Raw genomic sequence first — 22,248 nt, 5'->3', positions numbered from 1 at the left:
TGAATTGCACACTAATATTGACAGTTTTGGATTATGTTTACATGTCGCCCCTTTCAAATCCCATCCCTTGGGGTGTATTACTACCACAGTATTTTCTTTCAGATTGTAAATCATACCTCTATCATCCCTGTAAATTCCCAATCCAGATGACATGTCCGTTTTTGACCAAACTTGAACTTAAATGTCATCAGGATCGGTACCTACATCCTAGCGGTACCTGCTTGTTTTATATTTTTCTTTATGTATATTGTTTTAGAATAGTTATTTCTCCCATCTATTTTAGCTTTCCCCTTCATCAACGGAGCTCCACAAAGTAAAAGATAGAAATGCGAGACGAAAGCATATCATGGATTGAATGATGCTGTTATCTCAGGATTGGAGAATAAGGATATGATGAGTGAAAAGGATTTCAGGAAGATTGAACCAGTCTTGCTGGATTGCAGTTGGTACATGGATATACAAAGAATATGAGAAGACGACCCCGTCAGTGGGCCATTAAAAATGAAATGGAATATATAGTTTTACGTCCTCCTGTTATGACTTGTAGGCTAAAGGATATATATAAATGCAACAACGGAACCTCTTTCACTCCTGATCTCTTCTGAGAACTAGTATAAGTTTCCCATTGCGGAGAAAAGACGTCTATTGATTTTCAAGCAAATCTTTATAAAAAATTGTTTGCAGAAAAAAAAAAAAAACATTAGTTGACGGCCCAATGAGTATGGGAACGTGCTCATTGCAATCGTAATCTACGATCCTATAATATTGGTACAAGTGTAGGACGTCAGCTGCGGAGGCACATATCTAACAGTGTATGGGGAAATGTGTGCTCAGACATACTCGTGCTTTGTCTAAAGTTAAAGTGAAAGTCTATGGTTAACTGTGCCATAGTTTGCACCGTATCTCTTGTACCAGCCTGAACAGTCAACGAAAACATTGATAAATGACGAAATAAGGAAACTTAAGGCCTCCAGTTGTTTCTCCAGTTCGAACCAATAAAGTGCAAATTCATTGTTTCATAGCTATTACAGGAATGTTAAATTTTTTAACTGCAAGATTTACTACTGTTAGTGATAACTGTACTGACAGTTTAACTATCGTACATTCAGTTATATGGAGTTAATTACAATTAAACAAGACTTCAATTACATATTTATACGAATAAGGTAATTTTCTCTTGTGTTAGGTTTACAGTATAATCAAAATGGCAGTTCATTTCTTTAATTTTGAAACTATGACACACTCACTCAATTAAATATTTGAAGCGCTTCTAGAACATGTCCTTAAACTAAGAAGGAAAATAAGTTTATATTTAGTTTACATAAATATTCTTCGTATTTTATGTATATTTCTATCTAAATTGTAGAGTATTGGTTTTTACTTCGAAGCTTGAAGTTAGGCAACCGAAGTAATGCAAATAATCCCAATAATGAGATACACAATTTTAACATTAGGCAACCAAAGCAATGCCATTGGGAAGTTAATGAGGATAGTACTCGAGCCAAGTACTTGAAAGTAATGAACGCCATAAAGCCTCTTTTAATTGTAGAATTTATCAAACAACGAAGTTGGAAATTACATGTACGACAGGTTTTAAAAAAATCGTTAGCCTTTATATATATATAAAAAAAAAAAAGGAAAAAATCGGAGTTAAGCAACACATCATCATAAACAAAGAAAGACAATCTGTATTTTCACAATCAATCGTTATCACAGGTACGAGAACTTTGGACATTACGTTTAAATAATCCTATCCTGACGTTAGAGACGGACACTTAGTTCTCATTTGAGTGTTACGTAGTCATCACATATGATCCCACCGCCGTTACTTCTGGCTAGCCTGGGATGACGCATATGTCAACCAAATGGCTTCTTTAAAAAAAAGAAAGAAAGAAAAAACGAAGCCTTTTATTTTTAAATGTTAGCAGTGGATATTGAACTCATTAGAACAGTGTTGCAGCGAAATCATATTTTTATATTTGACAGTTAATACAGATGTTTTCCCATTGTTGTAAACAATGTTTATTACAATACTGGATTTGTAATATAATTTAACAATCGCAATATGAACTAAAATCGTCCGAACCCCACATTAAGCCGGGCAGCATATTGACCAGAGGAAAGTCAGCCAGAGTTGAAGCAAGAGGGGATGTGAAGATAGAGATCTGAGTGCTTTGACCGTGAGTTTCTGTCACAACGTAGGAGAAGATCTTGTCTAGAATGTTCTTGAGTGAATGTAGCATACGAGGCTTTGTTCCATTGTTCATATTTTCCTGCCCGTATTGCTCCTCGGCTTGGCTGTCCTCTACTCTAGGGTCACATGTATGGCTAACCTTACCCTCTTCAAACAATACGATCACATTAGGCTAACTACATGTTGACCAGAGGATAGGCCAGCCATGGAATAGAGGGAGGTAGAAGAGGATGCAGAGAGAGAGAGAGAGAGAAAGGCCTGAGCCCTTTGACTGTGTGCGTTAATCACAACGTTGGGGAGTCCTGGTCTAGCACGTGCTCGGCTGACAATGCGGTACGAGGCTTCGTTCTATTATTCACAGTTTCTTGCCTATACTGCTCCTTGAATTGGCTGTCCTGTCCTCTGCTCAATATGAGGCTAACCTTATCCTCTTGAAGCACTACGATCACACTAGTCTAACAGTATATATTGACCAGAGAAAGGTCAGCTAACCCAAGGCCGAGGGAGGAAAAGAGGATGCGGAGAGAAAATCCTGACTGTAATGACTCTGTGTCTGACTGTCTAGCACGTGCTCGGATGAGCATGTGTTGCGATTCTATTGTTCACAGTACTGAAGCTCGGCTCGGTTGTCCTGTCCTCTGGTCAATATACGGCTGTCTTAAACTGTATATTAGGGGCCGCGGTGGCTCAGTGGTAGAGCATTCACCTCTGGTGCTTGGGGTCCCGGGTTCGATCCCAGCCCCTGCCAAGTGAACTTTGTGGTGGACAAACACCGTGTGCGTGGGTTTTCTCGGGGTTCTCCCGTTTCCTCCCACTTTCTTCATTCCACCATTTCATTCATCACTCATCATCACCGTCTCCTTTAGCCTAACCGGCATAACGGTGGGACGTAAAACTCAGAGATTTCATTTCATTCATTTTTAAACTGTATATCAACGTCTCACGCAGCATCAGTACTAAAAGAAATTGTTATAATTATGGAGACAGGCCTACCAATGGAAAAGTGGACATTTCTTGTACAACTTTAGCACAAAACTTGCATTATAAAACTAAATATTTTACTAATGAAAGTTAATGGACAAACCATACCAATGGAAAGTTAATGGAACGTTAATTTTTTTTATTATGTCACCACAAAGCAACCCTTTACTGAAGCATACGTAAATTTAAAAGAGTTCAGTCAGTAAATATTTTCATCCAAATAACTATTTCCAGATCATTAAGGAAAAAGAAATAAATGGATTTTTTAATTTAGCGTACCACAGTTATGTCCTATAGGTTAAAGAAAACGAATCGCTTGTGATAGGGAATGACTATGATATATCACTGGTATAATAGGGATGTGAGAGAAAACATGCGGACGTCGAGAAAACCCCTGGATACGGTGTTCTGCACCACAAACACACATGGACATAGCATTGAACCATGGAGCCCTCGATGAGGACTCTACCACTGAGCAACCGTGCCCTGCAGATCATTACGAATATTATTCGTACATTCTTCGGTAGAATCGGGAGAGGGGGGTGGAGGTATGGTGAGTAAGTGTGAAGGGTTTCTGATTCAACTCTACGCCTAAGAGCTGTGGTAGGGAACACCGTGCTCATCAGTTCTCTGAAGATTTTTCCATTTCTCTTCATTTTCTTCATTATATGATTTTATCCATTATTATTATTTTGAATATATCATCTGTCACATTTAGCCTGAAATACATTGCTGGTAGACGATTAAATATGTAGGTTGTTTCATTCCTTAAAAAAAAAAAAGAAATGTTAAGTTCATTATAGCAACATACAATTACTACTATGAACGTATCATAATAAATAGAAAAATTACCTATTCACTTGCTGTTGAGCACAAGCGTTTTCGACTTCAAGAACATCTTCACCATTCATCTCATTCTCCTGCAACACTTCCTCACTTTCTTCTTGCTACAATTGAAAACGAAATAATGTCAATTAGCAACGATTTTCCATGTTAGTTTTACATAATAAATTCGTTTTATTAAAAAGTAGACACACAACATAAAATACTTTAAATGTCGTTCTGATTAAGGCAATGGTATATTGCTGAAATTGTAACATATATTAGTAATAGTAAGTGTTTGCTTCGGTTAGATTTTATTTTTATTTAGGTTATACATTGTTTCAAAGCTAGAACGAGCGGCATTTATTCATACAGTTGAGTTGATTTTAAGTTTAACGTCCCTTTCAGCAGCAAGGCTATATGGGACGTGGACCTACTTACTAACGTGGAATTCGAAGTACATGAGCTCCCGCAGGAATTGAACCTGGGTCTTCCAATTTGTACATAAAATTTCATATAAAATTGCAAAATACAACACAAATCGTATAAGCAAAAAGCTAGAGACTTTCTATTTGATGTGTGCCCCTTCTGGCACTTAAGTTGAGGTGTGCTTTCTCGTACCTCCCTCGAAAGAGAAGAAACAAGTTGCTGCGGCCGAAATCTTTCAATTGTTAGATGCGGAAGCGTTGCCAAAATAAATTATTTCACCGACTTCGCTGTGCTCTGTCTTGTTAGCCATTCTAAGTAGCCTACGATCTTCACTCGTCAAGACCAAACGACTGAATGACAAATTGGCAACTCAGCGGAGGTCATTTACTTCTTTTCCGTAAGCAAAGGTAGATTTCCTCCGTCAGAGGATGACGGTGGTGGGGCCGAAGTATAGTTCGCATACTTTCCGAGGGCATAGATGAGATAGACAAGCTCTATCAATAATACTGTGCAGTCAGTAAAATAGATAGATCCATTCTATCGCAATCTAGAGTAGAATTCAAACAGAAAATCGAATTAAACCACAAGCACCTAAGAAGAAAAGATAACATGACATATAACTGAATATATTTGAACATATTACTAAAATATTTTAATATTACATTGCCAATAACACTGTAATAGAACCAACCATATTTCACTCACATTACGGATACAAACTTACGGTAGTGTGATCATTAGTTACAATTAAGTGTCATAATTGGTCGGAGGTATAGGAACATTCCGGATAAATGTCACATCACACAACAGTGATCTTTTCCTCTTTGCATTGTTCTTCCACAAATTTCGAGATGGATAAGCGGCTAAAAGTATTACTGTATGTGAATTGTGGTATGATAAATCCTTCAAAACGCTCAAATAAATAAATAAATAAATAAATAAATAAATAAATAAATAAATAAAAATAAAGAGAAAGTTTAGGTCAATACAAAGTATCACAAAAGATCTCAAATTTGCAAACCTCTCTGATGCCATAAATAAGCACATACTCGGTTCAGTTATCATCCAGAGTAATTAAAGAATGTCACATCCCGACCTCACCATTCACAATGCAGAAATATTTCTTTCTTTGGCTTTGCAGGAATGGAACCACCTTGAAAATAACTTGGAATCCTCAGGACTAATATTATGGGAATTTACATTTTAGATCAACCAATATAATCTTCCCGTGAATATCCTCCCGAGCAAGAATCATTTTTGTAATAAAATATTTACTACGGCCTTTGAAAATCGTACCAACCTTCTCACGAAATCTCACGAAATAAACAAAAACTCACTGGTGTTGCAGCTAACGAAAAGTTATTGACAGCAACCTGGATGATGTGTGATCACTAGGGCTCGGAAGTTGAAGACCTAAAAATTACCTAAAAAGGACCTAAAAATATCTCAAAAAGAACCTAAAAACTGGAAAAAAGGACATAAAAATAAGACCCAATTTAATTAGAACTACATATTTAATGGATATAACGCTCAAGAAATACAAGCTTCTGGTAGGTTAACGGTCTGTTCTTCCACAAACTGAAGTACCAACTAAAATAAGAAAACTTGTCCCCCTTGCTGGAGAATATTGTTACGCCTCCTTATCTGACTTGTGATGGTTGCAGATCCGGTCTTACCAGTCCAGTCGTTGAAGAATGTCTTATCTTTTGAATTTGCTTTACTAAAGAAAAGATGTTTAAGAGGTGGTGGTGATTCGAGTTAATGACCAGCAAATTTATTGTCGAAAGATGAAGTGAAAAAAAGACAAGACCTATTAAAAGCTTTAAAAAAGAACAATAAACGAAAAAACGCCGGAAAAGGCAAAAAAGGACAAATAAAATCCACCATTTTTTGCCTACAATGACCCAAAATTAACATATATTATGTTAAGACTCGTCTTCGGGCACTCGTAAAAAAGAGGATTTTTCCTCAACTGCCGGGCCCTAGTGATCACATTATCGTCTTCGAAACACTGTAATTTCTTATTTTTTTGGATCGCAATCCCTTAATCGAGGTACTACCCAACTGCCTCCCGGTATTATCAACACTGAAAATTGAGTTCATCAAAAAGTGAATCACGTACCAAGGACGCTAGCTACTCGGAAATACAAGAGCATACAAAAAGTTTGCACCGCTCTTCGCAAATAAGCCATACATTGTAAGTGACCCTTGTAAACAATTCCTGACATTTCCCTCTTTATATTATTAAAGATGTACTCCAAGCACTTCATTAGGTTTCAAATTGTCTATCAAAGAAAATTTCTAGAGAGTATAGACCTTTGCTCTCTACTACGGGTACAGGTCCTGGTCTACATGACGTGATACTTACCCTTGACTCAGATGGAAGATTTGCTACTTCAAACTCTGGACTTGCATCCCTTGGCCTCGCTGGACCACGTTCCACACCCTTGCGGGCGCTCCTGCGTTTAGATTTTCCCATTTTTTTTCCCTGTAAAATAGAAATATTTGTTAAAACTGTCTTAATTATAAACCATCTTAATTATGTCCATGTGAGACCACGAAATATTTGAAACAAATGTCATAACGTCAAACGTTTAAAAATCCAAATCGTTCTACGTTTATGCGTCTTCTTTTCCTGCTAAGTGCCACACGCGCAACGCAAAAACAATGCCACTGGGTTGGATAATATTTATCGCCAATTTGTACAACGAAAAGTGTATAACGTAAAGATATGAGCAGTAGAAAAAAAGATAATACAAAATCCGGGTATTATTTACAGTGAAACTTGTCTATGTTGGCCACTATCGGTTCCATCGAAAAGTGGCCAACTTAGACAGGTGGCCAACTTACAGAAAATAAGTGTGATTTATGTATTTTTAGAATAGGATTTCAAGTATTACTTGATTGTAAAATTTTAATAAGCAGTGGCACGACAGCTACTTATAAATAATGTATATAGAGTAATCAAAAACATACAGTACTAGAAAATATTACTATAGTATGTTTAATATATGTGCATACCTTTCTCTTCCTGAAAACTAGTCTGGTACACTGGATTATTCGGATAAAAACACAATAAACAAACAACCATGAAATAGAAGCGTATGTACGCAGTTTATTGAAATTGATATTATAGCACACTGAGTTATTCAGATTGAAAACAAGAAAAGCTAAGTTGCAAATTGAGAAATTCATATGCAATTTATATGACTTCTTTTCAGTTCTTACTGAATGGTGCTTCATTCTAGACGTACTTGTTTTATTCTTTTTGGCAGATATACACATTCTAATATTGTAGTTAACTACCTCTTGTTAATGAGCTAGAAGTGTTTCCCTCGGAGCAAAAGATGTTTTGAGAAAATCTTGAGGGAATTAATCTCAAAAACTTCGCTATCTTTTGACAAACCGACAGGTGCCAATAGTTGACAATTGAGATGGTTAATTTTAACCTTGAGAATTTTCCGGAATTACTAAAGCTCCCCACTGATGAGAGGAGTTGATATAGCTAATGGTTTTACCAAAACAGACAGGGTAAACAAATATGTACAACCATTTCCTGAATTCCTGTACGTGCTTTTTCTTATTTACATCTTCCTTCACCACCCTTTATGAGGGTAGCGTTCTGGTCATTGACCTCCAAGAACAAATCGTGCGAATCCATGCTTCTTTGTGTCCAGTCACAAATACAGAACATCTGCCTCTCATATGGGAATTCGAAAGAGTTAAGAAAAATAACAAAACTGTATTTTGCGTGACCAAGATACGCAGGTAAACTTATCATTATCACCATAGGGTAAACATTGCTTCAGTGTGGACAACTTTCAAGATAGACAGGTGGCCAACTTATAGAGTAGTAAGTAACGAATGTCTTATGGGAAAATGCAGGTTCAAGACGAACTAGGCCAAGATAAGCAGGTGGCCAACTTAGAGAGGTGACCAAGTTGACTGTAGTTTCTCCCCCAAATCACTTCGTAGAGACATTGACTCACTTGGTAGTGATTATGGTTCGTTATTTGTAACTGTGATGAGTATAAATACAGTGTACACATATGGTATAAAAAATACATTGCATACAACACAAACTAACTTGTGCTAGGTGGCCACTAAAAAGTACGAATAGTATCTAATCGAGTCAGGGCAGGAATGCAGCAATGGGGCCCGAACGATAGCGACAGGGTGCGAACGTAGGGAGAAGGCGCGTAAGCGACGGTGGGTATACGCATACATAAGGTGGTTTACAATAGTTCCCTATATGTCATAATGCCAGCTTCGGGACCGTCGATAAATCTGGGGGATATACTAAACGCCATCCTAAAATCCTACAAAGTAATGCCGTAATTATGATAAGGTTAAAAAAAATAGTGAAAAGTAAATTTTATAACAGGAAAGTAAACGTCAAAATCACAAAAAAGGTCAACGTTGGATAAGAAGTTTAGACAATAAAAGAGGGCAAAACGACGCAGGTAGACAGGGCAACAAGGGAGAAAAGGTGGGCATGAATAACCAAAAAGTATATGTAATGGGTAAATGTAATGAAGGAGAGAGCAGCGCCGGTTCTACCATATGTGCAACAACGTGCATTTTCACGGAGCGGCAAAATCTTTCGTAACTATATTATTTAAAATAAAGATTTCTTGTTAGAAAAAGATTTCACGATGATAGTAATTAAATTTATTAAGCTTACATTCTATTTAAATACTACATTCATAAATCATGTTTAGGTCGCGTTAGTTTAAGGTCACATGGACAGTGCTAAAGCAAATGGTCAAATAAATCCCAGCATGAATTGCTTGATTGTTGTCAAATACAAGAACTCAGTTCTCGAACAATAGCGAACACCTGTTTCATTTAGTTAGTTATCACATTTTTGATATAAAAAACTACTCTTGTCTGTGTCACAAACAAGTTCCTTCATTGAAGGTGGAAACAAGTTTTTTTTTAAAACTTTTTAACACACGTAGAAAGAAAATCAAGAAATAAAGATAAAAGAGCTAGTTACAGTGGAATTGCAAGCTGACACATTGAGATTGAAGCTCGATATTGAATTCTATAAAAAGGATAATATCTTTCCTCTACAGGTGTATTTGCTTTTTCTTTCACTAATATAATAGATTATTATTTAAGGGGGGTAAAACAGACAAAAGGAGATTGTATTTGTAGTGTTTGGGCCTTTCTGAGTGTAAATCTATTTTCCTCCCCTTCGTTGTTCATGGTGAGGTAACATACTTAAAATCGTGGCTTTTAAGATTTGTTCTCTCCGAAGAAAGGGGGCAGTAGCAAATAATGCCATTGCATGGGGCGGAAAATTGCTTATGCTCTGCATATAATTTGAACAGAGACTAGATCTGAACTTGTGAACCTGAGTTTCGCAAACAAGCGATAGGCTTCTGAATTACCACGGTCTTAAACATAATCATGATTTGTAATTTCTATTTACGGAAGTTGATACTTGCATATATTGGGTGACAGTGCAACAGGTGTAACAGAGAAAGTAAATACGTTACCGTAAGACGGGATTACTTTGCACAAGAATTAAGGAATTTTAAAGGAAATCGCATGTAATTTACAAACGTAATGATTTAGAACGCTGTATTTTAAACATATAATATCTAGATATATAAGGAAAACATTAGTGCAAGTGCATTAGTAAACATTTAGTATGACCATAGTTATTGAAATATAAACTTTGGTGCAAAGTATCCCCATAAGTGGGGATACTTTGCACAACATACAAAAAAAGTATGTTCAACACGTGGTAATGTTTCTGTGCAATGTTTTCCCTTCAGTATTTATACATTTCACTCCCTACACAAAACTGCATGAAGTCTAGAAATATTGATATTAGAATGATGGTACTTGTACCAGTTCTTAGTATCAATTATCGATACTTGTAAAGAAAATTAGGTATTTTCTGTTACCGGTACGGGAACCACATTCTAATAGTTTAGCATATGCCCCAAAAAATGCCAACTCAGGAACAGAAAAAATCCCCATGAACTGATTTGCCTTGGTTGCTCTTTTTGTCCGAGAATATCATCCCAAACATAATCAGTGGAATATTTACAGGGTTTGGGACTTTCAGGCTGAAGCCTACCCAAATCGTATGATATTTTTTTCTTTTTCTTAATCTAATGTTAGTCATTTCTATGCGTATAAGCTTCAAGCCATCCTCCCCCAAAAGTCTAGTGATTTCTTTTAAAAACTTTTCTGAGTAAAGCCCCTCTCAAAACTAATTTTCTAGATCCGCCACTGTTCATAATTTATTTTCCAACAAGAAATCCATTCCGGCATCTACTTAAATAGGAAATTTACCTAAAATTTGAAGGCAAGAGGTACCAGCAGTAGTAATTTCTTATCTAAGGGGTTACTTTGGTCCCGTGCAAACTGATCCCGATTAGAGGCTGAAACCGCCTTCTCCCAGTTTTATCTTTTTTATGACTTTAAAACGTTTCACACTTCAATTTCAACTATTGTCTCAAAGTCCCATTATGCACAGTAGTATTTTACGAAATTGACTTAACTTTGACGGAAATTCTTGTAGGTGATATCTTTCAAATTTTGTCGGCCTTTTCAGTGACTGCTTTCCATACCTCTACAACAAACCCTCCCGATAATTAGAACTGATGTTAACCACCAACATCATAGCTGAAATCCAGTTAGTTGTTCTATCTTACGGTAGCAATTGAAACTTTCTCTTTACAGTTCATGGTTTTACCGACAGACGACTATGCAACCCTTTTCATATTTTGCACAAAGTAACCTCTGATTTGCAAAGTACGGTACTTTGTTCTTACCCTTGATGTCTTATGGTACTTTTCATATCACATAGGATTACACCAAATGTTTCAGAGCCTCAAGCATCCTTTTTTATTATTATTATTATAATGTTAATGTAAATGGTGCATGTGTCCGGATGGCTGGCACATGTGGTCTTGGGTTTGATTCGCTGTGGAACTGCACTTTCGTCAGGATTCACTCAATATTGTGACGCAATTGGGCATCTACATGAATTAACGTGAATTGGATTCCGATCTAGAAAGCTAAAACTAATGGCACTGGGACAGATGTGCTGACCACGCATTACGCCGTTGAATATGTATCATGTATGGCCATAACCATCCGTGGGCTGTACCGTAGTGAAATTTATAGTACTGATCTGAACGATATATTCACAAAAAAAAAAAAAAAATGAAATGAAATCTTTGAGTTTTACGTCCCACGGTTATCCCGGTTAGGCTAAAGGAGACGGTGATTATGAGAAATGAATGAAATGGTGGAATGAAGAAAGTGAGAGGAAACGGGAGAACCCCGAGAAAACCCACGCACACGGTGTTTGTCCACCACAAAGTTCACTTGGCGGGGACTGGGATCGAATCCGGGACCCCAAGCACCAGAAGTGAACGCTCTACCACTGAGCCACCGCGGCCCCCCATAAACAAACAAACAAAAACAGTATTGGAATTGGTCCTTTATAAACTCATCTAACTATCCAAGTGCAACTCTCCGTCCAACCTTCCAAGGAAGCAGACAACATTTCCCCTTGACATTTTGGTGCTGAAAAATCAAATTAGTGTTGTCTTGTGATAAACAATGGTAGTTGTAATTGGAGAGCTTCTGAAGTTTGTGCAACAGCATTTTAATAATGTACAGAAGCCTTTATCAAAACAAAAATATTAACTTTGTTTAACCTATAAGTGCTTAACTGTTAACAGGGCACATGCCCGCTTCACAGAAGAGGGAAAAGAGGAATACAAGTGGCCACATTTGCGAATATATGTCGAAGGTTGTCAGGACGTAAAATAAACAAATAAGTTTAATTTCTAGCGTCCTATGTCCTGTGATTATGCTAAAGAAGTTCGGAAAGGGATAATGAAAGAAATTGTAAAGGGAAACCATCCATAGGAATGGCCAAGTGGGAACCGAAACTCCGACCGAGTCGGTTTGGGCTGGTGAGCTTAATGCCTTTTAAGTAACTTAAGAAAAAAAAATGAAACGAAATCTTTAAGTTTAACGTCCCACGGTTATGCCAGTTAGGCTAAAGGAGACGGTGATAATGAGAAATGAGTGAAATGGTGGAATGAAGAAAGTGGGAGGAAACGGGAGAACCCCGAGAAAACCCACGAGCACGGCGTTTGTCCTCCACAAAGTCCACACGGCGCGACCTGGGATCGAACCTCGGACCCCAAGCACCGGAGGTGAACGCTCTACCACTGAGCCACCGCGCCCCCTTTAAGTAACTTAAGAGTACAAATCCATTCTACTTGGCTATCAGTAGTGTTATTATTACTCGTGAAGGCATGGTAGCTCAGTAGCAGAGCACTTACCTCTCGTACGTGGGGTTTCTGATTCGATCCCCGGCTAAGTAAGTTTGTGGTGGACAACATCGCGTCCGTTAGTTTTCTGGGGTACTTCCGTTTCCTCCCACTTTATCATTCCTCAATTCTTCCATCATCATTCACTTTCCTTAGTCATCTGTCTGAATAGAGCTCCTCCGTGACTAAGCGGTTAGCGTACGCGCATTTGGCGTGGGAGACCAGGGTTCAATTCCCGACGGGAGTTCATGAGATTCGGATTCTACGTTAATCAGTAGGTCCACGTCTCACATAGCCTCGCTGCTGAAAGAGTCGCTAAAAACTCCAAACCGAATCACCCGTCTCTTTTAGCCTAATCGTGGAACGCTAAACAGAATAATTATTATTATTATTCGACGTGAATACAAGCGCAACTTTCCTTTATTACAGTCAGCTATCTTTCATCATCTATACTGTCTTACAGTAGCGTGCACAACAAAGGGTTTTTTGGGATTTTGACCCTTCACCCCCTCCCCATCTTAAGCAAGATATGAAAAAATCCAATATTAAGAAAACGTACAAAAATAACGCGTGCCCTGAAAGAATATGAAATTGAGGTCTTCAACCCTTCCTGAGGAACCCTACGTACATCACTGCTCTCTTATGGTAATATCCAAAAAGCCTTTTATTCCCTGATCTGGCAGAAAGAATTAGGTTACGTTTCTCGTTATTCTGACAAATTTGACGAATAGAAGCTTATATTTACACAAATAATAGACGATTCCATGGTAATGCTCCACTATTACTAGGGGGCCCGGTGGCTCGGAGGTAGAGCATTTACCTCTGGTGGGTGGGTTCCCTGGTTCGAACCCAGGCCAAGTAAGCTTGTGGTGGACAATATCGTGTCCGTGGGTTTTCTCGGGGTTCTTCCGTTTCCACCGACATTCTCATTTCACCAAATATTCCATTATCATTCACTTGCCTTAATCATCCGTCTCCCGTAGCTTAAAAGGCATAATAGCGGAACGTTTAACTCAAAAGATTTCATTTTAGACTATTACTAAAAAGTAAATTATAGCCCTGTGGTAACTTAATATTTGTTTACAAGTACTTGGTTCGGGAAGTGCAAAAGTTTTGCCAGGATAACCAAATAAAGTTTGTGCAACCATATATTTCATTGGGTGAGACTCAATTGACTGAGGGGGGCGCGGTGGCTCAGTGGTAGAGCGTTCACCTCCGGTGTTTGGGGTCCCTGGTTCGATCCCAGCTCGCGCCGTATGGACTTTGTGGTGGACAAACACCGTGCTCGTAGGTTTTCTCGGGGTTCTCCCGTTTCCTCCCGCTTTCTTCATTTCACTCATTTCTCATCATCACCGTCTCCTTTAGTGTAACCGGCATAACCGTGGGACGTTAAACTTAAAGATTTCATTTCTTTTTTTTCAATTGACTGAGAAACATATAAAACATTCCCTATACATGAATGGACAAAAGTTCGTTCTTTTTCGAAGAAATACTTGTTCTGTAAACTTCGAACTTAATAGTCTAACTGAAAATCTTTCAGTTTAACGTCCCACAATTATGACCATTATGCTAAGGGAAATGGATGGTGAAGGTAAGTGTATGATGATTGAAGAATGGGTGGAATGAGATTGTGGGAGGAAAACTCACGAACACAATGTTGTCCACAAACTTACTTGGCCCGGGGATCGAACCAGGGACCCCAAGTAACAGAGGTAAGCGCTTTACCACTGAGCCAACATCCTCCCCTAAAAGTCTAATTGAAAAATCAATTTTGCTTTGATAGACGTTAACACAATCTACTAAACGTGAAAAAACGTAAAAAAAAAAGTTCCCAATCATACAGCATCTACGACTTTTCCTAGAGCGTAACGAAATTTTGTTCACGGGTGTACTTTTCTTCAGATGTATACTGTTCTTCCAGTCATTGCCTGATAATGTCATATGTTTCAAAGTATTATGAGTGGTTTCGGAGTATGTAGCTAACGCGTGGTACCATGTTCAATTCCGCTGAGCACTCTAAGCTTCTGATAAAATCTCAAACGGTGGTCCGGACCGTAATTTATCAGTGGATTTTGCTCTATATACTTTCGATACGTCAAAATTCGATCAATAAATTAATTACAATAATGAATTGAGCTGAAGCAGAGTTCTGTAATGTCTCGCCCTCTGCAGTCGTCTAGTGTATAGCGCGCACCATTGGTGCCTTATGGCCCACAGGGGGGAAAAGTCACTGAACGCTCAGTTGCAGGCACTTAACTGTTGATTTGGTTGATTTTTGCGTGTAACGTCCTGTTCAGTAGCGAGTCTATATGACACGTGGACCTACTGATTAACGTGGAATCCAAACCACATGAGCTCCGCCGAGAAACGAACCCGGGTCTCCTACGCCAAAGGCGCGTACCCTAACCATTTAGCCAAGAAGGAGCTCACACTCAACTGTTGAGTTCAAGATGAATCTGTCGCACTTCTGGCTAAGGAAACTGAACATAATTAATTACTGAATGAACGGAAACAATGTGTTCAGTAAGCAGTGTACCAGACGTTAAAGTGCCTGTTACTGGACGCATATAGTAGAACAGTTGCGAGAAGGTGGTTACCAAACACTCTGGCTGCAGGTACTGGGTAAGTTTTAATTGTGACGGCCAAATGTTTAGTTGCTGGCACTGAACATATCGTCCTTTTTTTGCAAAGTGTCGTACCTCAAAAAATCGATTTTTGAGTTAAGACCAGTCCCGAATTCCCCTTTAGGAGCTCTATAATTTTCTTTAATAGCCGTATCTAAATTCCTAAATATAACTGTGGAATAAGCAGTTTGATGTTCGTCGTATCTCAATTGTAGAGAATTACATTTCTCTCGAACTGCCGTAACTCAAGATAGGACAGTTTGCAAAAAAAAAAAAAAAAAAAAAGTAAGTTTCTATTGTTCACACCGAGTCGTATCTCAAATGACTTTCTATTTGTGTGTGTGTGTGTTTGTGTGTGTTCACTTTAATATGCAATTTGTTTTAATATGTTGTTCAAGTAAGCAGGAAATATTTATGTACCTTCACAATTGGTCCCTGTAATCAAGCAGGCTCGTAGAAAGTAGCCTTTTAAGGTAGTGGAACTACAGCATAGTGACTTGGTCAACTTCAAGCAGCTCTCCAAAGAACTTAGAATTCTACAAATTCGAGAATGAGAAGGAAGTAATGCAAAAGACGTAAACTGGAAGAACATGATGAAAGTAAGAGTTTTGAAGAGATCACCGACAATCAGCATTGCAACCAGGCTAGTTATCGCCCGGGGCAATAACTCGCCTTAGCGCCCCCCTCTGACCAACCAAACTAAACGCTCATCAACTACACTTGATATTGACATCACACAGAAATTCTCCTACTCCATATTTTCTTTAAGTGGTAAAGCTTTTTCAAAATTGCAGTACATAATTTAATTGTTGGTACAAGATAAAACACCAAACTAATTAGTATTTGATTGCCAAATAATCTGAGAGTAGCATGTTTAACGCATTCTTATAGTCTTATCATAGTAACTGCAAACCACAATGTTTCTGGAATTATATCGGGATGTGCATATGTGAAGAATGAATCAGCAGTCTGTTCCTTCAGAACAGAATATTTAATTATAACAAACAATCAAGCTGTTATCTTAAGTATTATAACGTATTATCTTAAGTATTATCTTATTAAGTATTAAGTATTATCTTAAGTATCGGACGTTTTGCAAATCTCTTAAATCAATGTAAGTTAAATGAAAACACAAAAAGCTAGAACTACAATTTAACTTTTCTTGCACTTTCGGCTGCAAAAGTTTTTACAATGTCCTCAAAAGATAGTTTTGAAGTTAAGATAGGCTCTATGGATATCATCCTAAGGTTGGTGAGCCATTGTTGTCCTGTTAAGTTCCTGAGGTACTTTTTTAATGATCTTTAGTTTGCTAAAACTCCTTCCCTTGCTTTATAGTAAAAGTAAATTTTTTCCCAGTTTTGCGCCCCCCAATCCGGCACCCTTGGCCCCGACAACTATTTTCTTACAAAATAGGCCATCTACACGGAACTCCAACTTTTAAGTGCCTCAAGAACATAGATTTTAAGGTCGGAAAACTTAAAAGTCGCTCAAGACAAATACGGAGACATATCTATGTGCAACGAACCTACAAAGGGACGTTATAGTACCCGGTATCAAATATATTTACTACAATTTTAACCATATGTACAGTTACGGTTACCGGATGCGTCCAAAAAATGGCATTGAACGTATAATATCTGGTATAATTCCGCAGATTCCCGTTTTTTTTTTTTTTTTTTAATTTTCAAACCTTAACATCTCGCGACTATACCCTTAAGCCAAAAGGATACAGATAATTAAGGGAAGTGAATGATGATGGAAGAACTGGCGGAATGAGAATGTGGAAGGAAATGGGAATACACGGCGAAAACCCACATACATGATGTTGTCCACCACGAACATACTTGGCCGGGAATCGAACGAGTGACCTCACGCACCAGAGGTAAGTGCTCTAGCACTGGGCAACCGTGCACCCATTCCCGGTTAAACCAATAGGGCAGTTTGAATTCCACCTTACAACTGCAGGCTCACATCTCATATAGCCTCGCAGCTGAAAAGGGGCGCTAACTTCAAATAAATTAGAATCTAGCTCTCTTGGAGGGGAGATGTTGTGGTGAGGAACGGTCTATACTGTGCAGATTGATCTTGCATAATTGTTCACCCGCCAAATGCACCAATCTTTAATAGCAAAGTTGTGTCCTTCATAAACTCGGTATTGAATTCAGGACCCACAACACAAACAGGAAGCACGGTGGCTCAGTGGTAGAGTGCTAAGCTCTGATGCGTGGGTTTCCTGGTTCGATTCCCGGCTGAGTAAGTTTATGCTGGACAACATCATGTCTGTGGGGCTCTCTCGGGGTACTCCATTTCCTCACACCAGTGGTGTCCCCCCCCCTCATGTCCATGACGCACCCCTCAATTGCCTATCCGTATGTGTTCTTCCATGAAAAAATCTTTTCGATTAATTTTTACACCCCCTCAAACATATTTATATAGATTTTTACCCCCCCAAATATTTCAATGACGCAGTTTGCGTCATAGCCCCCCTTTGTGGGCACCCCTACCTCCCACACATCATTCTACCAATTTTTCATCATCATTCACTTGCTTTCATCATCGCCCCCTTTAGCCTAAAGGGCATAATCGTGGGACGTTAAACTCAAACATTTCATTTCATTTGCAAAACTCACGTTTGTTGTGAAACGAAACGGGATTGGAGTGAATATGAGATTCTCCCTTGGTGGAAGATGAAATGAAATCTTTCAGATTAACATCACACGATTATGACCTTTAGGTTAAGGAAAACGACGATTAAGACAAGTGAATGATGATGGAAGAATTCGTGGAATGAGAAAGTGGAAGGGAAACGGGACTATCCCGACAAAATCCAGGTACACGATGTTGTCCACCACAAATTTACTTCGCTGGGGATCGAACCAGTAACCCCACGCACCATAAGTAAGAGCTCTACCATTGAGCCACTGTGTGTCCTCTCCATTGATCGAGTTCGGGTATAGTTGAACTACCAAAGTGGTTCGGATTCCACTATAATCAGTAGGACCACGTCTCCTTTAATACGAAAATTCGATTTAGGGGCCGTTCAAAAATATCGTGGCCCCTGATCCAGAAACTAATTCCTGGCCAAGATCGCAATTTTTTGATCCAATTTTTGAATCATTGCCGAAATTCTTGTTCCCAGGTTTCCTCTTATTCCTTTTGGCTGCAAGGGCCCGATAGATATAAATAAATAACGAAAAAATGTAGCCGAATGTAGAGAATATGGGGGAACGAGTGGATCCTGTGAACCAGGAGATCAGTGACGACCCAGCTGTAATTCTTTGGGGGAGTAAGAGGACATGAGACGTTAGAGTATAATCGTAATAATCGTGGCAGTATAGCACGTTAATAATCGTAGCAGTATAATCGTGGGACATTAAACTAAATCAAACCAAACCAAAGTCTCCCTTGGTTGAATTCTGTGTGCGGCATTATTGTAGAGTACAATATGCAACTTTCATGAAAGTGAGCCTGGATTCTATTCCAAACGGAATTGTATTGAATAATTCTCTTTTACCTTCCATAAGCTACACGCCATGATCTTTGCTGCCGACTGGTTCACTGGTTAGCGCGCGTGCCTTTAGTGGACGGAGTCTCGGGTTCGATTTCTGGTGGGAGTCTTGGAAAATTTGAATATATTTCGGTCATTAGCTTTGATGCTGAAAGGGGCACTAAACTCGCAAATCAACCACAACAGACTTGTCCACGACAAAGCACACTTCTCTACAATGTGGTTGATTCTCTGCAGTGACGACACTAGAAGGGGGCACTCCCCTTGTGACTTCGGCTCAGGAGTGTCATTTAGGGAACAGGAGGGGGCAGTTGCCCCCCGCCAAAGGTTTTGAGGAATACATATACTTTAATCGATTGTCTACTAATATACTAGTACAAAACGTGAAAGCCTTATGTTGGTGGTGCTCTGGCCCCCCTCAAGCGAAGTCTGAAAAGCCGCCCCTGTTTCGGCTGCTCCCGACATGTATTGTAATAAAAAAAACAGTTGCCTCTCCTCTTACTCCCCCAAAGAATTACAGCTGGGTCGTCACTGATCCCCTGGTTCACAGGATCCACTCGTTCCCCCATATTCTCTACATTCGGCTACATTTTTTCGCTACTTATTTATATCTATCGGGCCCTTACAACCAAAAAGGATAAGAGGGAACCTGGGAACAAGAATTTCGGCAATGATTCAAAAATTGGATCAAAAGATTGCGATCTTGGCCAGGAATTAGTTTCTGGATCTGGGGCCACGATATTTTTGAACGGCCCCTAAATGGAGCTTTCGTATTTTCTACGGAATAAGCACATCATACTGAATTAAGTGATAGTTTTGGTTTGGCTACACTGTACGAAGTTCTCCAGATATAAGCCTACAAGAAAATTTTAAATTGAAATATATATATATATCTGGATCTTTTGATCCAGAAAACAGAAAATCATATTGTCTAGGGTTGAAGCAAGGAGTCCTCTACCGTAAGTAGGTGCTTCACCATTCCAAAAACGAGTCCTTTGTTTACTTTTAACAGATTATTAAAACAAGAACAACAACAGCAAGAACAACAACAACAAAAAAAGCGAAGCGCAGATAAGAGCCCTGTTAACACTGGTAATGGGAAATGCATTTTTATTACTGAACATTTTGGGTACTGAAACTCATGTTCGGATTATTAATAATAGGCTTACCGTATTTTGGATCAAACAAACTAAAATACTGGAAGCTTATTATTAGTATTTCGAAAACGTATTTCAGTACCCAGTAATCAATGAAAATGTATAACTATTATCACATTCTTAGATAATTTAATACTTATAAGTTTAATCTGAAACGATACGAGAGGAATAATTGATCTTCATGTTAATTTCAACATAGTTTCGTATTTTTTTTTTCGAAGCGATTAAGTACATAATAATATATTTCTGAACCAGTTCGTGTAAGGCATTTGAACACCACACCTCACCTTAAGCAAATTATTAAAATTCGTTATATATAGGCTATATATACCGGGCTGGATTTAGAGGGGGTGCACAGGTGCACGTGCACCCCCTTTCTTCGTAAATATATACTATCTAAAATGGGAAGCTAGCAGTGAAAATAGCAATATTTGCCGAAAATTTGTTGTGTCATATTTCCGTTTGGGGCTTAAAAGAAAGTGGAATTTTGCAAAACCAATAGTTTAAGTCAATTTTCTTAAGGTTGAAGCAGCGACGTACGCAGGAATTTATTTCGGGAGGGGTCTAAAGCGTTTCCGGGGGGTCCAAATACAATTTGAGGCTAAATTATATGAACATTTATAAAATTCCCCTAAAAGTAGACTACATTTACAAAAAAATTGGGATTTCGGGGGGGTCCGGACCCCCAGGACCCACCCCCTGCGTACGCCCCTGGGTTGAAGGAAAAGGATTCACAGAGACCAGACAGCATTTTCAGGGCAATTGCTCATTCACAGCACAGATGACTAAAGATATTTAAAAAAATTCAAATTTAATTCAAATGCACTTATAGTTATTTCTGCACCCCCCGTCATAAAATCCTAAATATATATAATTGTTCTTCAAGCTCGTTTAAAACTAGTTTGGTATTATTTTTTTCTTGTAGTTAAATTGTCACAATCTGAAAGCGATTAAGAACACAATACCTTTGTGAATCGCTTCATGAGTTTGGTCAATCACAAAACATATCATCCTTTGTTTGGGAATCTCCCGCGTAGGTTTACTAGTAAATTCAACTGGTATCAAAGTAATTCTTAAGTTTTCCTAACTGAATTATCAATAATAATGTACTGTATTAATTAACTACGCATAAATGTATTTCAAACGTTATTTGTAGCCATGTACATTTCTTTTTACAACAAAAACCGGTAGAAAATTACATCCTTTTCTAATGAATTATGATTGACCCTAGGTTGTCACATTTTCAAACAAAGAATATAACACCTCATCGTCTTTTTCTGTTACTGCTGTCATGAACAACAACTTTCTACTGTTTCGTTAAATACTGCCTGCAGAGGTTTTCGACAATATATAAATACAAAGTTAAAATTTAGCTTATTCTCCTAAAAAGGAAAGACTTTGTCTATAACAAAACATGTGCCACACATGTGCTTATCATGTTTTGGACTTTTCCCATTTTTTAACACTTTGACATTTATCCCACATCACATTTCAAAAACAGGAATACATACACAATTACGAAATGACAATCAAAAGTTTAAAACATTAAATCTTTACAAATATAACTAAAATATTCACTCACCACAGATCCTCTTAACACCTTCACACTTGTCAGTAGAGATGTGTCGTTCGCGAACGAGTCGTTCCTTTGGAACGAATCCTTTCTGAGAACGAATGGAACGAATCCTTGAAAGGAATCAAACTCATTTTGAAAGGAACGAGTATGCACTGCAAAGCAGCATGTGTATCGCCTTTGGCAAATGGAAGAAACACTAGACGTAGACGACACTGGCTGAAGATCTTCGATTGAACACTTCCGTTTTGCTGCGAAAGTTAACGAAGTTCCCTTCCACAAAGCTATAAACGAAAGGACGACCATTCCTTCCTCTCGCCCCGCCAACTCCTAAACAAAACAAAACAAAAAAAAAAAAAAAGTGGCGTGAACGAAGGAATCATGGAATCAAACTTTCCTTCGTTTTCTCAACATTGTCGTACAAACTACTACAAACGAGGAACGAGGGGCTTCACAAATAGTCAAAAGTGGATGTGGAACGAAGGAATCAAAAAATGCAGTCAAAACTGCCAGTGAACGAAAGAACTCACGAAAGGGAATCATATTGGCCTTGTTTTTGAGTGGCGAATATATACTTCCGATTTACCACGAAGTTTCCCTCCACTCCCGTCTCCAGCTGGACACAAAGAAAACACCATTGAAAAGAAA

General features: G+C 38.4%; 1 protein-coding gene across 2 annotated transcripts in view; it reads right to left on the bottom strand.

The window, feature by feature from the left end:
• Positions 1 to 21,937, bottom strand: part of LOC145674472 (uncharacterized) — a 55,551-nt gene extending 33,614 nt beyond the window's left edge. For both annotated transcript variants that reach the window (XR_014128948.1, XM_081744585.1), the window contains exons 1-3: positions 21,610 to 21,937; positions 6,795 to 6,914; positions 4,028 to 4,122 (exon numbers count right to left, since the gene is read on the bottom strand). Coding sequence is in view for 1 of the 2 variants with exons in the window: in XM_081744585.1 (XP_081600711.1) it covers positions 4,028 to 4,122; positions 6,795 to 6,914; positions 21,610 to 21,906 (512 nt within the window). In the remaining variant the exon portion in view is untranslated. The remainder of the gene's footprint in view (positions 1 to 4,027; positions 4,123 to 6,794; positions 6,915 to 21,609) is intronic.
• Positions 21,938 to 22,248: the final 311 nt, after the last annotated feature.

Source organism: Thermobia domestica, chromosome 17 (genome assembly GCF_964235325.1).
Source record: "Thermobia domestica chromosome 17, izTheDome1.hap1.1, whole genome shotgun sequence".
NCBI lineage: Eukaryota > Metazoa > Arthropoda > Insecta > Zygentoma > Lepismatidae > Thermobia > Thermobia domestica.
The sequence above is the reverse complement of the archived record's forward strand: the minus strand, read 5'-3'. Positions and strand labels throughout refer to the sequence as shown.